At 42.1% G+C, this 20,012-nt stretch overlaps 1 protein-coding gene across 4 annotated transcripts in view; it reads left to right on the plus strand.

The window, feature by feature from the left end:
• The window catches only part of LOC128448952 (intermembrane lipid transfer protein VPS13B), a 325,941-nt gene that overhangs the window by 148,413 nt on the left and 157,516 nt on the right, over nucleotides 1–20,012 (plus strand). For all 4 annotated transcript variants that reach the window (XR_008339824.1, XM_053431840.1, XM_053431841.1 and 1 more), the window contains exons 23-24: nucleotides 13,142–13,376; nucleotides 14,463–14,680. Coding sequence is in view for 3 of the 4 variants with exons in the window: in XM_053431840.1 (XP_053287815.1) it covers nucleotides 13,142–13,376; nucleotides 14,463–14,680 (453 nt within the window). In the remaining variant the exon portion in view is untranslated. The remainder of the gene's footprint in view (nucleotides 1–13,141; nucleotides 13,377–14,462; nucleotides 14,681–20,012) is intronic.

Genomic DNA, 20,012 nt, shown 5'->3' on the forward strand with positions numbered 1-20,012 from the left:
CATTTTCCAACCTATTGCTGTGTTGCTCTAGCCTGACGTTGTCAGACTCACAATTCTAGTCAGAATGTGAGTCTGAGACCGCTCCATTGGGCTGTGATTATGGGGCGTGTTTCAACTGACCAGGAAGTAAAATTCTTCTTCGCTCAATTGGATAGACCTACAACCAATCAGAGCAACGTAGTATGTGACGTATGCTAAGCAACGCATTGTGAGTTATTTACTAACGCCGGGTTCACACCGGACGCTTCAGCGCAGCGCCAAGCCTTAAATAACAGCTGGCTCCCATCCACTCCCATGTTAAAACTTTGTGCCGGTCACACCGGAGGCTGAAGCACCGCGAAGCAGCCTTGGCGCAGCGCGGTGCTTCAGCCTCCGGTGTGACTGGCACAAAGCCGTGCAGCGATCTACTGGATCAACGGGTGATATTATTAGCGCTGCCCGGCGGTTCAGCGTCGCTTCAGCGTCCGTTGTGAACAGCCAAGCGCCGGGGCGATAGGGATTAGCGCGGTGCTTCGGCGTCGCCTCCACGTTCTGTGTTCCTCTTTCAAAATGAATGCGCTGTCGATGTCTTCTAAAACAGACTCAATGGCAGCATCTACACATCTCAGCTCGCCAGCGGCAGGCATGTTTGTTGAAAACGAATTCAACCCAAGGGCACTTTGATGACGTGGTTGATTACGTTACCGTTGATCATCTGTCAATCATCGTATAAAGCCCGCCCTGACAATCTGATTGGCCCGGTCGGGTCATAATTTTTCCTCAACGGAGCGACTCCAGACCGAACTGCCCGACCTAAAATGTTGTGGGCGGGGCTAAGTTCGTCTGGCATCCAGGCTAGTGTTGCTCCTCACATGCAGTGCAACTTTTTAATTTGTCACTTCAAGTTGTGTGCTCTTTCCACTTATGTTCTTCTCTGTCTTCTGCTTATTACCTGCCTGACCCTCTCCCCCACTGCTCACCCGTACCCTTTTTCATCCTGTCATCTCCCCTTCTCTATCCCATTCTAGCTAAGGACACCCATGTTCTCTTTGGGCCACGATAATAATTGCAAGTGATTAGGGTGATTGTTCTATTTCAAGAATTTTGCAATAATTCCTTCTTTTTAACACATGAATGTGTTCAGCGTTGGCAAAGAAGCACGTTGCTACCAAAACTGAAATGGGATCTGCTGAAACAGAGAGACCGTTGCCATGGAAAAATGAAGTAACACTGCTCCCTGCAGCTGCCATGCATTAATGAGTAGGATATTTTTTAGAGAGAAAAAGAGGAGCAAAAGCAGTGGGGTAGAAAAGGTAAGGTGATGGAAAGGAAGGGGGGGTTATGAAGTGAGGACAGAGGAGAAAAAATGGGCAGTGGGTGCATTTGAAGGCAGGGGGAAAGTGAGAGAGAGATAGAATAGAGGATCATGTGTATGTTTGGTGTGGCTATGAACAAACTGGCCAGATGGTTTCCATGAACAGCTTCTGACCCTTGAATGGAGCGCCTTCTGCAGGAACATTACCTCATCCTCTGCCCCCTCCCTCCAACCGACCTAACTCTCATTCCACACCTCACCCTCTGTGTCTCTCAAATCCCACCATTTCCATACAATTTGTAATGTAAATTTCATTAGGTTGACTTTTCAAACTTGACAGTCTGAATGTATTATATATTCAATCTAAGCTAAAGTTAGTTAGTGAGAAGAAAAGAGAAGGATACAAGGGCAGGTACTGAGGGAATATGAGACAGAGAGTGATAGAAAGGCTGTACATTCGCTCCAGATTATGCACCTCTCTGGTGTCAATTGATGTAATCCCCCCCCACACACACAATAAAACAGCTGATGTGTCTTTAGCTGTTTAATGGGTGAGAACATTGAGGTTCTGTGTGTGTTAAAACATACACATATACAAGGGTGCAATTGTATGTTTGTTTGTTTGTTTGTGTGTGTGTGTGTTTGTGTGGATTGAATCACCTTCCATGATCTGTTGCTGTGACAATACTACTACAATATTACTTTGATGACCTCATAGTGATTATAGACCCACTTAAATTTGACCCCTTTCAGCTAGGGCTGAACGATTTGGGGAAATAATCAATCAATATTGCGATTGCGATTTAATATACAATTTTTTTATTTTATCCTCTTTCCCCCAACAAAACGTAATGAGTGATTTAAATATGACATCACAATATTAGATACCTTTCCCTCATTTTACATTTTTATTTAACTGCTCATTACAGAAACAGGAACAACAAATCGGTGGCTTTGCCACTGTGCATTTAAGTAATTTAAACAAAGTCATTGTAAGTATAAACATAAGGCATACGGACCTCAAACTTTAGTTTTAACCCTTTCGAACACAAGTCACCTAACAAACAGAGTGTGAGTGGAGCCACAACACAGCAGACATGAGGCGGTGTAAAGACCTTGAGCATCCCGTTCATGTCCGGGTGGTCGTGCAGCGGTGTGGAGGCGCCGGGCCTCAGCAGGAACACCCCCATGCTGAACACCTCCGTCTCGCAGATGTGCATGTAGGTGACCAAGGGGCTCTGGAGCCCCGCGGCCCGGAGCTCGGCTTGCACCGCGGTCACCAGCGAGATGAGCTTGCTCTGTATGTCCGCCAAGTCGGCCGAAGACTTGAGGCCCCTGTAGGTGATGCAGGCCTGCTTCGCTATTTTCTGGATCAGAGGAGTTTTGTTGTTCCGCAGCATTCTGGCTGCGGGTGAGGACAGCATCCCAGAGCCCTATTCTCTTTCGCACATTGTAATCGCGCACGTTGCGGTTAGAAAATAATGTTTTATCATATCGCGATTTTATCGCAAATGCAATTAATCGTTCAGCCCTACTTTCAGCACGTTTAGTTGTGGACAGAAGAAGAGGCGACGCCAAAAATACAGGGCAAATCAGACCAGCTGAGGTTGGTTCACACCACACAAATGTCGTTGAAATTTTGCCTAAGACAATAAAAGGTTTTTACATCTGTAGTCTATCACTGTCTGATCCAACTGACCTAATAGTACATACTGCATATCATAAACACACCCTTTCACTTCAGCTAGACCATAATTAGCTGGTCAAAAAGGTAAACTAATCCACTCCTAATTACAGTCCAAGTGGCTTTGTATGTGAAGGTCGCTCAGTAAGCTGGTGGCTGTATCATAAATCTGTTTGAATTTACCTGCTCACTCATGAACCTAAAATCCTACCTTTAGCCTGTCCATTCAGTTCAATTCAACCACTCCCAAAAAGAAAAACAATCTCTTGCAGGATAATATAAACCACCCAGTCCTACTTGTTCTTAGCTGTTCTCATACCTCAGCTATCACATCAGTCATGACCACCCTGTTTAAGTGGATCCTCAGCACTAGTTTGGCATGGCTTGTAGACCCCATCTGTAGTTCTAGGGTGGTGGAGAGGGGGGTTGTTTGAGATCAGGGGTAGGGGTAGGAGTAGGCAAGGCAGGCCAGGCCAGCCGTGCTCCTAAGGCCACAGTTGGATCAATAAACGCAGCGATCAAAGTCGCAATTAACCCACCGCGCTAACACAAATAGCCGGGCCAGCAGAAACAAACAAAGCCCTCATGTCACCTAAAGCGTTTATTTTTGCAGATTTCCACCTCGGCCAGAAAGACCTCCAGTGCTTGTCAGCTTCTGTAAGCAGTGTTATAAGAGAGGAATGCAGAGCCACAGGGATGGCTGACTGCCTGGCTGTGCTGCTGTGCCAGGCCGCAAGCTTATTGCTTGTGGTGGCATGTGGGTGAGACCTAGCCTATCTGTTGTCAGGAGGCATCATGCATAGATGCCTTTCTCATAGACATCAGGGAGAAAAGCTACTTGGAGGAAAAACTTATGTTGTATACATCTATTCACCACAACACACATCTGCACAGTGTCATCTTCAGAAACACACATTAATCATGTTAATTTACACAGAGACACTATTTGCACTATTACACCCACCCTTCCAAATGAGCTTTTGGACAGAGCATAGATGCAGGAGGATAAGCAGAGGAAGGTGGAGCAAAAGGTTAACAGTGGGTGGGGTATCAGGAGATCCTTTCGACTGGCCATTTACAAAACTATGTCCCATCTGGTGCAGTCACAGGAAGATTACATTTGGAGAGCTATCAGGTTCTTAAAAACAAAGGAATGTGCTTTCCGTTTGCTGCTGATCTCTCCACTGAGATTTTTCTGCTCCAGAGTTGCAAATGTTTTCACCAGGGATGCTGGGAGGGTGTTTCTAATTTCCTCTCCACTATCACTGGGTGATTTCCTGTGTGTCATGGTGTGCTTGTTGTGTGTAGAGCAGATTGTGTTGGTGAATTTGTGCTTGAACTTGCATATTCATGTTCAAGTGTGTGTGCTTCACTTGTTTTGGGGTCCCTCCACAGCGAGTTGATGTTGGCCTACAGGGTTTGTGCTGTGCTGAGTTCTGAACACAACAGAGGTCTTCAAGTTTCTGTTTTCCTGCAGTTATATGAAAACAATAATCCTAACAGTAGATCCGACCACAGCACCACAGGACAGATGTCAGACCCGTATTTTATTATTTGAGTACAAGTTAGATTAGTGCATTAGAAATTGTGTTTAATGCTGTCAGGATTAGCAAGACAGACAAAAGTATGTTTTTTCTTCATTCCCGACTGAAGGTCACCTGGTGCTGATTATCTGCCCCAAAAATTCTGGAGTGTGAGGGGTTTACAAAAATAATGGTAATGCTACGGATTCAGTTGGAGCTTCCACAATCTCGAATCGTAAATATCAAACCAGTTTGATAATGGGCTCCGACAAAAACCTGCAATAGTGAGAGAGAGAGTGAGAGAGCGCGAACTGACCGAGAAGGCACACCAACCAGATGTTGGGTACTTGTACAGCTGCGACTAAAAAAACATTACCTTTCCAACTCACCCCCAGCTCGTGCTGCAAAATGTATATGTCTTCTCAGCCATGATTTCAGTCATAGTTCCATCTTACATTTTTATTCGCTGCAAAAAATATCACAGGTCACTCCTCCTCCATGTTTGTTTTTCTTCTGAAGACACGTTCAATCATGCAAGTGTTCCACGTTCTAGTTCAGACAGTGGCGGTAATACGCCCAAAAGTTGTTGCCAACTGCCAAATTCTTTCTCAAAAGAAGTAGATTTTCTGTGAGATTTCAAGTCCCTGGAATGGCCTCTGTGAAATCTTTTCTACAAATGGTGTCTGTGTGGTCCGACGTTCTCGCCAAATTGTCCAGTCTGTCCATTCTGATGATTATATGATTAAAACTAGGTTCAATCAGTCATTATGTCCGGTAGTCTCATACGTTAAAAAAAACGGTGGAGAGTTGAAAATCCTCTAGTACGCAGCAAATATTAATACGAGAGCACTCTGCATTATATCAGGGTTATAGAATACAGCCGATGTGTAGACCCAGGTTTTTGAGTTAACAAACAGTACTTCACAGAGGAAAAAGTCGCTTAGTATAGCACAAGCTCACACTTATATGGCGTGAGGGATTAACCACCCATTTATACAATGGGGTATTATCCATGAGGTACTTTTTCTCTAAGTTCTGTCACTTTGTGTTTAAAACATTTAATTGTACCTTTAATAATGATTGTGAGGTCTGAGATCTTTCAGCTGAAGTTGTTCCTCAGAGTAGACAGACTGTCCTCCATGTAACTCACTGTTCTGTCATTTACTATCAAGGCCCAGCGGATCCTAAGAGCCTCATGTGGTTATATAGGCCATTTCCACATGGCCTCAGCCTGTAAAGCCTAAGATTGTTTGGCCTTCCACTTCCTCTCTATTAGAACTTGTTCGGTTGGAACCAGATAAACCATCTTCAGAAATACTCAAGGGAGAAATGCATCTCAAGACAGATTATACATTCCCACTTCAAGAAGAGGACGAAGCAAGGGATGCTTTTTGGGGGTATTAAGACTGAAAGAATCCAAAGAGGGTCCACATATGTGCGTGGATTCTGAACACTATCTGATGGTGCGGGACAGTGATGTCTGATCAGAACTTGCCGCAAAAAAATGGAACAGACCCATACTCACAACTCTGTGATGTGATGCCAGGCAGGGATGAGAGTGAAGAAATAGACCAAGACAAAAACATATTTTGGCAACTAACAATTTAAACAAAGTACTCTTTAAATGGATATGTTTCAGAATTGTAATGTTTCAAGATTTTACGTTCTTCTGTTCTTGTAGTGTTTATTTACTCCTGACAGCATATGTTGGCTTCCTGATCCAGAGTCCAGATTGAATTAATGCTAAAGTGATTGTAGATCAAAGTGTAATAAGATCCTTGTTCATTTAGAGGCCTAAGAAGAAGGGATAAAGGCCTAAGTCTCAGGATAAGCAATGGTCACCTACCAAATAACAGGCTGTCACTCAAGAACCATTGGCACGCTCACTCTTTGAGGCCTTGAGCGCTTTATTGGAGCCTGTGTTTGTCAGTGTGTATACTGTGACTTATACATCTGAAGAGCACTACCCTATCATTCTACATGATATATTGATTCCTATATTATTTCCAGCCAACCTCTGTCCTCTGATGGCTGTGTGTTTTCAGATCTTTCCCTCTCGTGTCAGAATGACTGAGCCAGATATCAGACATTTTCTCTACATAATAAGGATTAAGCGATGAAAGGCTGCAATCAGTAAAATTCTTGATAAGTACAAACAACATACGTGATCTTTGCTTTGTCTCTGATTCAGGGCCAAACAGCAATATCCTCACCATATTGAAGGGGAGATTTCCATCACTTCAGATTTGTTATGCATTTTATGATGATTTCACTCTGGGCAAACATAAAAGGTATTGTAAAGAATGCTGCAGCCAGCTTGTTGCACTGAAGTTATTCAACACCCAGCAGTAGTACATCTTTAAACAACTGGTGACTACAGTTGCATGGAGGAACTGTGTGTGTGTGTGTGTGTGTGTGTGTGTGTGTGTGTGTGTGTGTGTGTGTGTGTGTGTGTGTGTGTGTGTGTGTGTGTGTGTGTGTGTGTGTGTGTGTGTGTGTGTGTGTGTGTGTGTGTCAGTGCATGTGTGCATTTGCGTTCATGCATGCGTGCACCTGTGAACATTTCTATGTGTGCCATTTGATCATGTTTTCATAGAGAAAGCCCAGCACATGCAGCCTCATAAGGAGTTGATTGGCTTCAGTCTTATTTTTAACAGGGATTTCCTGGATAAAATTGAAAAGTGTTTCCGCTGTTTTTGAAGTATATTAATAGTGTGCTGCAAGTGATACACCATACCCCTGAATGCACACAGAAACACACTAATTCTGTCCCACAGTGGTTTTTCCTGTATGAGTGTGTCATTGGAGGCAGTGTGTAACTGAAGTGCAGTCCCAGGCTGCTGACAGTTAACTCCATTTGTTATGTTAATAGATCTAGTTCCACTTTGACAGGACATGATGTCATTGGACCAAAGGAATGAAGAATCGTGACTCTTTGACACCCCTTTCCCCACTGAAACCTCTATAACAACATACTATATATGGACACACCTGCGGATCTTGAACTTGTAACCAACAGTCAGCTTTGACTCAAATCCAGATCTTTATTATAATTCCCAATCCATAATATGTTTCAGCTTCAGATATCTTTCCCCTAATCAAAAGCGGAAGTGAAACCCACAAAATTGTAAAAACATAGGTCACTCATTTCACACATTCACCAAAGTGCTAGGCATACCCTCTGTTTTTTTTGTTTCATGCCTGATTCATTTCCAAAGGCCATTTATCTGTCATCCTTCGCTGCAGTTGTATTCCACATTAGCCCAAACCCCACAGAGGGTTTAAGTTGTGTAATAGTTATTCCACACTACAATTATTTTAATAACTTTCAGATACGATTTTTGCCCATTTCTATTTTTAGATTTCAACTCAGAATGTTCCTATTCTTGGAAAAGCTGCCTTTCCATGGGTCTACCCCATAAAAAAAAAACATTTTCACTCTCCTTTTATGGATAAAAATATAATTTAATTTGTTGAGCCATGTGGGTATAACATTCAGCAAGAGTGGCCGTTTGCTTCCCAAGCACATCAGAGAACAAACCAAGTTTTAGGTCAACCTTGCATCGACTACCTGTCATTTCCATGCCAGTGTGTTCCTTGACAGTGTGCATGGATTCTCTGTCACGCTTACACAAAAAAATATACACAAACCTGGTATGTCCAGCAGCCTGCTGTAGGGGGACAGAGTCACAAGGCTAACTGCTTCCAGGGTTGTGTTTATTGGCCTGTTACAGGGCTGTTAAACACAAATTTGTGGAATACCAAACAAAGTCCCTTACAACCTGAATATTTACACCTGAAGTTATGACATTAAGTGCAAATATACTCTCACTTTCCACTTTGACCTCTGAGTACAGGGGACTTTTTTTGTTGTGTGTGCAACAATGCCATACCTGTAATACAAACACTGGAATCTCCTCTCCTATCTTCAGTCTTGGAGTGTCGGACTCCAAATGCCAAGCTGATGCAGTGAGAGGGACTACATGACAAACGCCTGGGAGAGTAGAGGGATGGAGGTTTACAGGGGCAAAGTTGGTCTCAGAGAAGATATGGTGTTAGTTGGTTTGGCAGCAGTCACAGCAATGACGCATATTGAGCAATCTGGGATCAGACTATGTCTCTGTTTGAAAGTAGTGCCAGTGCTCCTCAGCCTGTCCTTTGTTACCCCGTTTCTGTGTGTGTGTGTGTGTGTGTGTGTGTGTGTGTGTGTGTGTGTGTGTGTGTGTGTGTGTGTGTGTGAGTGTTTCACGAGTTCCTGATTTTATTTTCTTAAACATGTGAAACAAATAGCTCTCAGTATGTTTGAATGGTAGATCAATTAATTTAAGATTTATTATCGCTTTTTTCTTCATTGTTTTATATAATGGCTTTAAATTACCTGCAAGTGTTTCCACAGGAAAGACAACACGTCAATGACCATGAATTAATTTGGATTGCAGTCATATTTAACTTTTCTGTTTTCTCAGTCTCATGCAGTGCTCACTAGTATCAGCCTTCCATTGTTGTTATGTAATAAAATAGCTTTTCTGGGTGTAGCAAAGGAAACTAATTCCATACACCAGATTGGGGTGCTTAGTCTCTCACAGTACCACCTCAATTGAGGTTATCTATTTGTTTTTTTCTCTCTCTTAGCAGGATAACTCATCCACTCACACAAAGCTATGCCATTACTCATGGAACAAGGGGTTCAAACTGGATTATTTTGAGGATTTCCCAATATAGTACTATTGTCCTAATTCAAAAAATATCTGGTATATTTATGCAATGGTTGCCTGTCACAGTGTGTATTTTGTCCAGTTCCAGATGCAGATTAAATAATCCAAAACATTTTCTATTATTAAAAAAAAACAAATTAAGACAATTGTGCAGTCTTGGCAGAGACATGCTTGCTCAGTGCTTTTGGGTTCTCACTATATTCTGATCATATTGTTTACCATGTTAGTCTTGGATATAACATCTGCCAATAACTGTGTTGCTTCCTGGATTAGGTGTAGATGTATTTCAATAAATTGTGTGTCCATGGACTATCGACCACACAGGCTTTAACATGATTAAGTTCAGACCCTGGGAACATATAAATGAGCAATACAGTTATCCTCTGTTTGGTGAAGCACAGTGGTTGCCAACACGTCGATATACCGGTCGATCTCTAAAACCTTCACTGTTGAACCCCGTAACTCTCTGGACTCACTGGCTGCGGTTACTCTGCAGATCAGATGTGTGTCAGTGGTCTGTTGTTCACAAGCGCTGTGTGTCCGCTACTGGCGGCCGAACTGCAGGTTTATCTACTGCATTCCAATACATTTCAGTACAAGTCGGCTTATTTCTAAAATAAATGTCAGGACTCTACGATATGAAGACGTGCATCTTCCGGTCTGTCGATAATAATCAAAGTCCCGTTAGCACAAATTAATGGATTCAGAAAGTGAAATGCTGGATTGCTTTTACTTTGAAACGGGTTCAGGAAGTGTTGGGAATACATTTGTGACATAGACAGATAAACATTGTGGTTCACACCAGAATAAACAGAGAAAATCATCTGTTGTAATGTTTATCTGTTGAATTTACGTCTCATACAAATGGTTGCAACACTTTCTGTATGCATTCCAAAATAAAAGCACTCCAGCGTTCATGTTGACCAAATCCATATTTTTTTTTACAAAAGTGGTTTTATTGTTAAATATTTGCAGGATAAGAAGATGCATGGTTTTATACTGTATAGTACCGGTATTTATTTTAGTACACAGGCCTAATTTTATTCAAGGAAATGTCCTATTTATGGCCTTATTCAAGGCAAAGCCTATGTAAAACCTATTCATCTGAAGCAACATATTATGCATTGAACAGATGCTGTAGATATTAATTGATATTAATGTGAATGTTGTGCATTGAATAAAGTTGCACAACTGCTTTTCTTTGTGTATAGTAATGTTCATACATTTAGCCTTTAACAGAAATAGAAAAAATTAATAAATGTAACCCTCCCAAGTGTTTTTGGAAGATATCAGATAGGTAGATCTCGGATCACGTTTGGAATTAAAAGGTGATCTTGGGCTCGAAAAGGTTGGTGACCACTGGTGTAGCATTATTTTCCTTGTGCTTCTGTGCCATCATCCTTATTTTATCTGTTTTGGAGTCAGATATCCATTCATGGCTGCAACCTCTTGTCCATTGTGTGTGAGATTCCCAATTCACTATTGTCCCATCTGCCTTTTGACCAAAACGTGCTCATGCAAGAGAAAATCAAGAATTAGCTTTTTTCTCCAATTTCGACCTCAGTTACCAAAGAATATTTTTCTATCACCCAGAGTTGGCACCAACATGTCTTTTTAGTATTCCATTACATACTTAGGCCCTTCGAATCATTCAGAGCCCTTTTGCAATTGTGTAAACATTCCTGAAACAGTGGTCGCTGTGCCCAGTGAATGCCATACAGTTTTTTTAACTCTTCCCTCTGTTGTTATAAGTAAGATGCTATCTGATTATTGTTAGTATTTCACTGTGTGATGTGGCAACTCTGTAGCTACCATACACTTGACATCATCTTTGGTTTTGTGTTGCCATGGATAATAACAGTAAAGCATTATAAAGTCATATGCAAACACCATTAAGGGGTATTCGTTTTTATTGTACACACTAACTACAGCAATTGTGATATTAACCTATGTAGTAGGTTTCCATTTAATATGCCCTGCTATTGACCATACCATTCCAAAATTACATTTATTTAAAATTTTCCTAAATACAAATCCAACAATTGCCTATATACATTTTAAAGTACAATTATATACGTGAAGACAATGTAGCTGTATCTTCTTAAATGCACACTGACCAGCTTTCTTTGGTATTTAAACATGGGGAACTTTCATCTGTGAACATTCATTTTAGTGTTTTAGTCTGACTCACACTTGATATATGATGACAGAGTTAGTCAACCATCAAACACTCTAGGGGAACTATAATAATCTAGTTAACAGTAGTTGTTGATTTGGTCTACTGTTGTTTTTTTGGTAGTAACACTGGTCTGAAATGACCGATTTGAAACAGCTGTTTAAAAATTAGATTAAGTATTCGTTATTATTGAGTTTAGTACATAAATCTTTATCTCTGACAGGAACAAAGCTAAGCTTTTACCAACTGTATGTACAGCGACTAACATCTCCATGCTATCTTTGAAATAAATGTGTGCTTGGTTCTGTTCTGTTTAATGGTAAATGATCAGCATTTTTCTTTTCTTGATGAACACTCAAAGCACTTTACAGTACAGATTTAGCAATTAACACATTCATACAGCGCATCTATGTGCAGCCCTTTATTTATCACAAATTACTAACACATTGCCAGCACAGTCATTCGGTATAGTTTGGGGTTCAGTTTCTTTCCCAAAGACAATCAGGCACGTGGAATGGGGCAGACTGTTCTGGTCAGTAGACGACCACCTAATCTTGAGCAACATCTGCCCACCCTTCTGTACCGACGCACCCATTTACTAAGGATCTGTTATGTAAAATAATGTGCATGACTAACACAAGATGTCCAGCAGGAGAGCATTAGCCTCAGGCATTGAGCTAAAGGTGCAGACCAGAGTCACAGTGTTAAACCCAGCGGTTTCCGTGTGTCTGCCTGCTTTACAGCTTAACCCTTCTAAGATCTGCAGCAGACCAGGCAGTGTCAATGGATTTTCATCCTGCGTGCCAGCACTTAAAAAGGCGAAAGCCTTATATGTCAGTGTGCAAGAGTGGTCCGATTTCAAACACCCTTTGAAGAGTAATCAAAAGAGGAAACAGTATGAGATGAATGTGTAACCATATCGTTCACTCTTTTCATTCTTCCTCTCTTTCACAGTCTTTTTCTCCGTCTCTGCCGTTCTCTCTCGACTCTAATGAAAGCTGGTAGAACTGGGCTCCATATAAAGACCTCAGTCTGTCAGAGGTGCTTCAACAAAACAGGAGGCTGCACAACTGTACATGTATATGCACATTTCAATGGAGTGACGCAGCGTATTTCTCCGCACCTGCTGTCTGCCTGGACCTTGTGCTAGTCTCATTTCTTTTAACTGGACTTTTAAATCAGTGAAGCACTAGTGTAATAGAAAAAGACCAAAAAAAAACAGCAAGGCCTCAACAGATTTAACACTGCTCATACACCTACTAACCACCAGCTACTGGTTGCTGACCTGATGTCTTGTAAACGTTGCCTTTATTGTACAGGAATATGTGATGTAATGCAGCTGGAATGGTTCTCAATTCCCATAAAAAAGACCTGTAAATTATTTAGGTTAAAGATTTAACAGTCAGAAGTCTGCGAAGTTGTAAAAGGTGCTCTTCCTTCCTCTCTTAAACAGCATTAAAAGTAGAACAACGTGCATTACTAAATGTGGGATGAACTATTTCCATTTTCAAATTAAGGAAAGGTTTATTAAGCATGTTTAGTCTTTTCCAGCAACACCCACTGTTGTGCACATTTTCTGTCTTAGCTCTCTTCCCTTGCAATGCAAGTTGTCTAGTGTTGAGTCAGAGCAGTGCCCTGAGTCCCTCAGCTCACTAAAAGTGATTTGGGGAGGCTGACGTAGGTGGCTGGTCAATGATCAAGGGACACTGAATTGATTAAAATGATTTCATGTTTCTCTCCTCTCTCAAGTTGGAGCTGAAGTCATGCTGTGTGTTCCTGCCTAATGACAGCCTCCCCTCCCCGAGTACCATCATTTGTGGGGACATTCCCGGCACTGTCCGGAGCTGGTACCACAACCAAGCCTCCATGCCTGGGACTCTGGTAGTCTGCCTGCCCCAAATCAGTGTCCTCAGTGCTGGTCATAAGTACATGGAACCGCTGCAGGAGCTCCCCTTCGTGGTCTCCAAGCCCATCCTGGAGGAAGGTAGGATTTTACTCTATCTATCTATATCTCTCTGTATGTATCGTAACAATAGGGATACGTTCAATGGTTAAAAATAGGAGTCTAGGGAAGTAAATTCCAATGGGAGGGGAAAGTATACCTACGTTTTATGACTTTTATTAATAATTGAAATTCATTGTTTCATAATAGTTATGGGCTACATAATGTAAATTCATCATCATTATGGATTTTTCAACGCTGAACAAACCTTTGGCCCAATACTACTCATTTACCATGACAAAAGACAAACAAACTTAATTAGAGCGACTTTGAGAAATAGATCGTGCACATGTGATTTGCTCACCTGCTACGGTTAACACAGGCAACACTCAGATGGTTGAGCAGTGTTTTCTCTTTAGAAGAAGAGAAAAAAAGGGGCCACCCTCCTTTTCAATGACTTCAGTATTGGGCATACAGATTTTAAAAACAGGGGAGAAAGAAAAACGACAGCAAAAACATTGACATCAGCAGCCCTGTCAATGTTGCCGTTGAAATTAACAACCAGAGCTTTTAGTAATTCATTCCTACACTTTGAAAAGCTCTTCATCTCTCATTTTCAATGCTCTGGATAAAAGAGTACTACCCATGGTGCATGGCCCTGCACTAACGCACAAGTTTCCCTTCTCTGAAGTGCTCCCAGGGTGGCATCTTGTCTCAAATTCAAAGTTTTACACTACAACTTCACTTTATATTGTGTGGGACAATCTGTCTGCTTATTGGGTGAAAAAAGGTTGTTTTTGAGACATGATACTACTCCATGGCTCTTCAATGTTTCCATGAAACTTTTTAACAGTTGGCTTTGACAGGTGAATGGAAATATAGATTGTATTGTCATTGTTATACTTAGCATTGCTGACTTTTCAAAATATCCCTTAAATTTGCTTGCATGTTTCTTTGTCTTCCTTTAAATAATTACTTGATATATAATCTTAGCTCTCCCTTCATGTGAGGGTCATGTCATTCTCTGTTAGTTTGCAATAATCATGATCATTCTCTCACCATTGCAACCCTTTCTCCTGTTTTTTTATATATTCTCCTTTTTTTCTTATCTCTCACAACTTTTACCAGGTGATGCCTTCCCATGGTCAATAAGCCTCAGTCAGTTCAGCGTGTACACACTACTGGGGCAGCAACAAAGCCTGAGCCTTTTGGAGCATATGGGCTGTACCTCTACACTGGCTGTCACTTCCCATAAGCTGCAGAGCTGCTCTGAAGGAAGGCACTCATTTGTAGTCTGTCTACATGTTGATCTGCAGCCCGTCCACGTCAAGTGCTCCAACCCCCAGGTCAGCCAGATAGTCCTGAATCTCTTCTCAGTAGTGATTAGAGTTACACATATATACAAATCTTTCCCTTGTAAACTTGAAATATGAACACACAGACCCTGGCAGGAACACCCTGCTTCTGCATGATTTTCTGATATAGTTTGACTCCAATAAACAAACTGCCTCATCTTCTTACCTTGTATAATTTTCAAGAAAATTAGAGTGTAAACAAGAGAGTGTTGCCTTGTTTGTTTTGGTCAAACATGCTGAGGTCTGAGTGAAGGAGAGCAGGGAATTGCAAGACTTAACATCATTGCATTTTTACAATGTTTTGTTATGTTTTGGTGAGAACATGACAAATATGGACAAAATGGATACAGAACATGTATGTCTGCGGGTTAGGTCTCGGTGTGGTTTTTCCATTGTGTTCTTACTGGGATGTAATCACATCTATGTCTACCATTACACATAAGCTGAACCAAATTTGCAGTTAAATTTGTTTGTTAATTGGGGAGACCTTTTGAGTGGTCACACTGTTAATTGTCTCCAACCACAGTGATGGGCCATGGGAATATTGAAAGGAATTGGACCAGAAACAAATGAAATGTCTGATCTAGTGGTGAACTGTCCAGGACATGAGGAGAGCAGGACTGGGGCTCATTTTTAGCATTTGAGCTCAATTAAAACGTCTCCTCTCCTCTCCTCTCCTATCATTTTCCCTTCTCTTCTCTTCTCCTCCTCTCTTCTCTCAACTCCTCTCCTCTTCCCATCTGGTTGCCGCTCCTCTTTCTATCTCTCCACTGTAAATTTCTACCTGAAGGAGGGTTATGAGTGAATGCCATTTCAAATCGTGCAGCAGCTCTTTAATAACTACTGCCAGTATAATATTTGTTATTCTCCCACGTTTTTTTGCAGACACATTTGAGCGCACCCACTCCCTCTGAAACTACATCTTTTTTGCTTTCAAACACATGTTCCTTTAATTTTTATTCAGAACACCCACAGTGCACTGTCACATATTAGAACAGAGTGGGTCAGTTAAATTCTAGTTATAGAATGTAGAAACTAAACTCCACTTATGCGAGAAATTGTGTTAACTTTTGATCAGTTATTCTTCCTATTCCCTTAAACAAATTCAAATACAAACTTACCTTTTGATTAATGTTAGTCACACAAAATTGGTCTGTAATCTAAGTTAACATATGTGTCGATGATTCATGTGGATATCAGAAAATAGAATTTGACTAGTAGATGCAGTTCCTGACCACAGACATGCACACACAAACAGCAACAGTTTGCTTTGATATTGGACAGATGACTGTACTGCATTTCTGTGAACACACACACACATCTGTACACATGTACACACAGCATTAACACACATACTCAAAATGTCATTTTTGTGAACCTTTAATATAAACTATCTTCAGATAAATGCACATTAATGCTGACAATTTGCATGATTCCCCATCTCCACTAACGACTCACGCCTGTCCAACGACTTGAATGAGTTTTACTGTCGCTTTGAAAGACAATGGGACAGTCCGTCACCATCCCCGTGACACCACAATCCAGCCCATCAACTGCACCTCCCCCACCATAGCAAAGGCCTGCACCTTTCAACAACTTCCCACCTTAAAGCCCCCCCCTCCCCCTACCGCATTGACGACTCTCTCCATCCTGGAGAGGGACGTCAACAGACTCTTTAGGAGACAGAACCCCCGCAAAGCAGCCGGGCCTGACTCTGTCTCGCTATCAATCCTGAAACACTGTGCTGATCAGGTGTCTCCGGTGTTCACAGCCATTTTTAACATCTCACTGGAGACATGCCACGTACCAGCCTGCTTCAAGACCTCCACCATCATCCCTTTCCCCAAAAAAACAAAGATCACGTGACTAAATGATTACAGACCCGTCGCCCTGACCTCTGTGGTGATGAAGGCATTTGAGCACCTTGTGCTGTTCCACCTCAAAGTCATCACTGACCCTCTCCTGGACCCCCTGCAGTTTGCCTACAGAGCCAACAGGTCTGTAGACGATGCAGTCAGCATGGCCCTTCACTTCATCCTCAGGCACCTGGACTCCTCAGGAACCTACCCCATGTTTGTGGACTTCAACTCTGCCTTCAACACCATCATTCCGGATCTGATACAGGACAAGCTCTCTCAGCTGAGTGTGCCTGACTCCACCTGCAGGTGGATCACAGACTTCCTGTCTGACAGGAGGCAACACGTGAGGCTGGTGAAGCATCTATCTGATTCCAGGACCATAAGCACCGGCTCCCCTCAAGGCTTTGTTATTTCCCCTCTACTCTTCTCCCTGTATACCCACAGCTGCACCTCCTGTCACCAGTCTGTCAAACTCCTTAAGTTTGTTGATGACACCACCCTCATTGGGCTCATCTCTGGTGGGGATGAGTCCGCCTACAGGTGGTAGATTGACCATCTGGTGACCTGGTGTGGTCAGAACAACCTGGAGCTCAATGCTCTGAAAACAGTGGAGATGGTTGTAGACTTGAGAAAGAACCCAGCCCTCCCAACCCCATCACCCTGAGAGACTCCCCAGTCGACCCTGCAGAGTCCTTCCGCTTCCTGAGCACCATCATCTCCCAGGACCTCAAGTGGTAGCCCAACATCAGCTCCCTCACCAAAAGAGGTCAACAGAGGATGTACTTCCGGCGGCAGCTGAAGAAGTTCAACCTGCCAAAGACAATGATGGTGCACTTCTACACCTGCATCCTCGATTCCATCCTCATCTCCTCCAACACCACCTGGTGAGCATATCATCCGTTCTGGTGAGAAGGTGATTGGCTGCAATCAGCCATCTCTACAGGACCAGTGTGCCTCTAGGACCCTGAGGTGTGCAGGTAAGATTGTGGCCGATCCTCACAAACTCTTCGCGATACTTCCCTCCGGCAGGAGGCTGCGGTCCATCAGGTCCAAAACCTCACGCCATAAGACCAGCTTTTTCCCGGCTGCAATTGGCCTTATCAACAAGGCCCGGGACCCCCACCTGACTTGGACTCCTATCCCGCCCCCACGCCTCAAGTCTGTGTTACATTAACACACATTACATTAAACACGCATATTGCACATTCACATTGCATTCGCATTGCGTTCTCATTTAGCATTTTACTTTTTACTTTACTTTTTATATCTTTTATATCTTTTTATTTTACATGTGTATTACTGATTGTGTTTTTATGTTTTATGTTCATTGTATGCACCTATATACCAAAGCAAATTCCAGGTAGGTGTAAACCTACTTTGCAATAAATACATTCTGATTCTGATTCTGATGATTATTTCATCTGTGTGTATTTATGAATGACTGCAGAAGCCTCTGTACAGTCTCCAGTTTTTACTACTGCAGCCTATCAGGCCTCCTGATCTGCAGATGAAAGTTATCTGGAGGACTAAGCCCACCAAATGTTCTGCACACTTCCTCTAGTGATAAATTGTGGCATCTGTATTGTGAGCTCATGCAAATGTGTTTGTTTGTGTGTGGCCCGACCTACCTACCAGCCTGACAGCAGTAGCTGATGTGAACCAATTGGCCCTATTATACCTTCGAGAAAGCAGGGGTATAAGCAAGAAAGGGAAAGGATGGTGCGGTAAGGATCTGCTGCTACAGGTTGGGGTGCGTCATGGGAATTTGTCTACCCCTATGGCTTACACATGACATAGTGTGGGCACATAGATGTCAACTTTGAAAAAACATTAAATTGATTTTAATAGTTTGTCCACTTGGATAGGCTTGATAGTCACTGACATCTGATACACCTATTTGAGTCAATATCCGGCATCAGCATCGAGTCCATTCCTCCATAAAACTGTCATAAAACTAAAAGATGCACTGAAACAAAGATCATTTATTGATTCCAGACTCCAGTATATATCTGACCATCACTTTTACTTCTACTCTCTTCCTCCGCATCTGCGGTTCAGTGCACAAGGCCTTGTACTTCCACAATCCAGAGTCTCAGAGAGGGTGGGAGTCATATCGGTCCTGCCTGCAGTGCAGTTTGGTCGGGTATGGCCCACAGCTGTTGGCCCTGTCCCTGCACAGCTGCTAGATTTGGCGTTATCAGCTCTTCCTGGATATATTTAAAATGCCTTAGCTGTAATGTATTGTGCTGCTTTTTATTTAATTCATTCTTATTTATGGAAGGCTGCTCTGTAATGTGTGTGCTAACAGACTTGCGTATGTGATCGAGCAATAACAATCCGAATGTATTTGGAGCAGGGAAAGCTATTTTGTGTGTGTCCTCATGGTGCACCTACACTTTTGAGGGACACACAGTAGTTGGGGTCTGGCGGTTATTTGGCTTCAGAATCAAAGCGTTTGATTCTTGAAAATTAGCTCACTGAGAAAGAGCGACGCATTTCTACCTTTCTTTCCCTGTCTCTGTACTTTAACAAACATTGGGTGAATGCATGAATAACTGAAGGCATCACATCACATTCCTCCACCTTCCCTCATGTTTTCCAATCTTGTTTTTGGCTTTGTTGTTCTTTAAAACCAAAGCCTCTTTTCATGTGTACACATGATAAATAGTTGAGAACACTTGACGCTGAGCCTTCAGTTTTTTCCTAACTGTGGTGAGTTTTTCAAGGGGAATTGATGACACAACTTAACTTTCCTCTGTGGGTGTTTCTTTGGAAGTTGTTGTTATGGATAACAAATTTGTACAGTGAAGCACATGTATGAGCATGCTGGGCCTTTGAAATAATTGACCATTGAATGGAAACATGAACACAGGTTTTATGTTATTTTGGTGAAATTCGGTCTCTCCAAATGACAAGTACAAAGTAATAGTGTTGGAGAGTGAAAGAAGTGGGAAAGGTTAGTGTTCCATTTATGGCAAATAGTTCCTCCTTCCTGCTCTCCTCTCTCAACTTTAACTAGGTTTAGTGTCACATAACGATATTGCTGCCAAGCAAAATCATGCTAATGGCCTCAGAAGGCAGAACTACATGAGAACTCCAAAGTGCAGCTGTTTGAATCAGACCTTGGCAAAAAAATACATTTGGATCTGCTTTCAAATATAAAGACTACTTCTGGTGTGTTAGGTTTATCTTTTAAGGCACTCAGTTGGCACAGTAGACTTCATGTGTCAAAAGAATATTATGTTATGTCTGTTTTTATGCATAGATATGTGTATGATTAGAAATAGTAGCTTGCCTTGCATTATAATCCTGTATTATAGTTGTTCTTGCATTACACTACATTTGACCCCAATCAATGTGAAGTACAAAATTCCTTCAAGATACTACTGTATATATATCTCTGTGACTTAAAGTTCTCGCTCTTCCTATCTTTGGTCAAGAGCCTGCTCTTTCAGTTTAAGAGC

The sequence above is a fragment of the Pleuronectes platessa genome, chromosome 10, assembly GCF_947347685.1.
Source record: "Pleuronectes platessa chromosome 10, fPlePla1.1, whole genome shotgun sequence".
Classification (NCBI taxonomy): Eukaryota; Metazoa; Chordata; class Actinopteri; order Pleuronectiformes; family Pleuronectidae; genus Pleuronectes; species Pleuronectes platessa.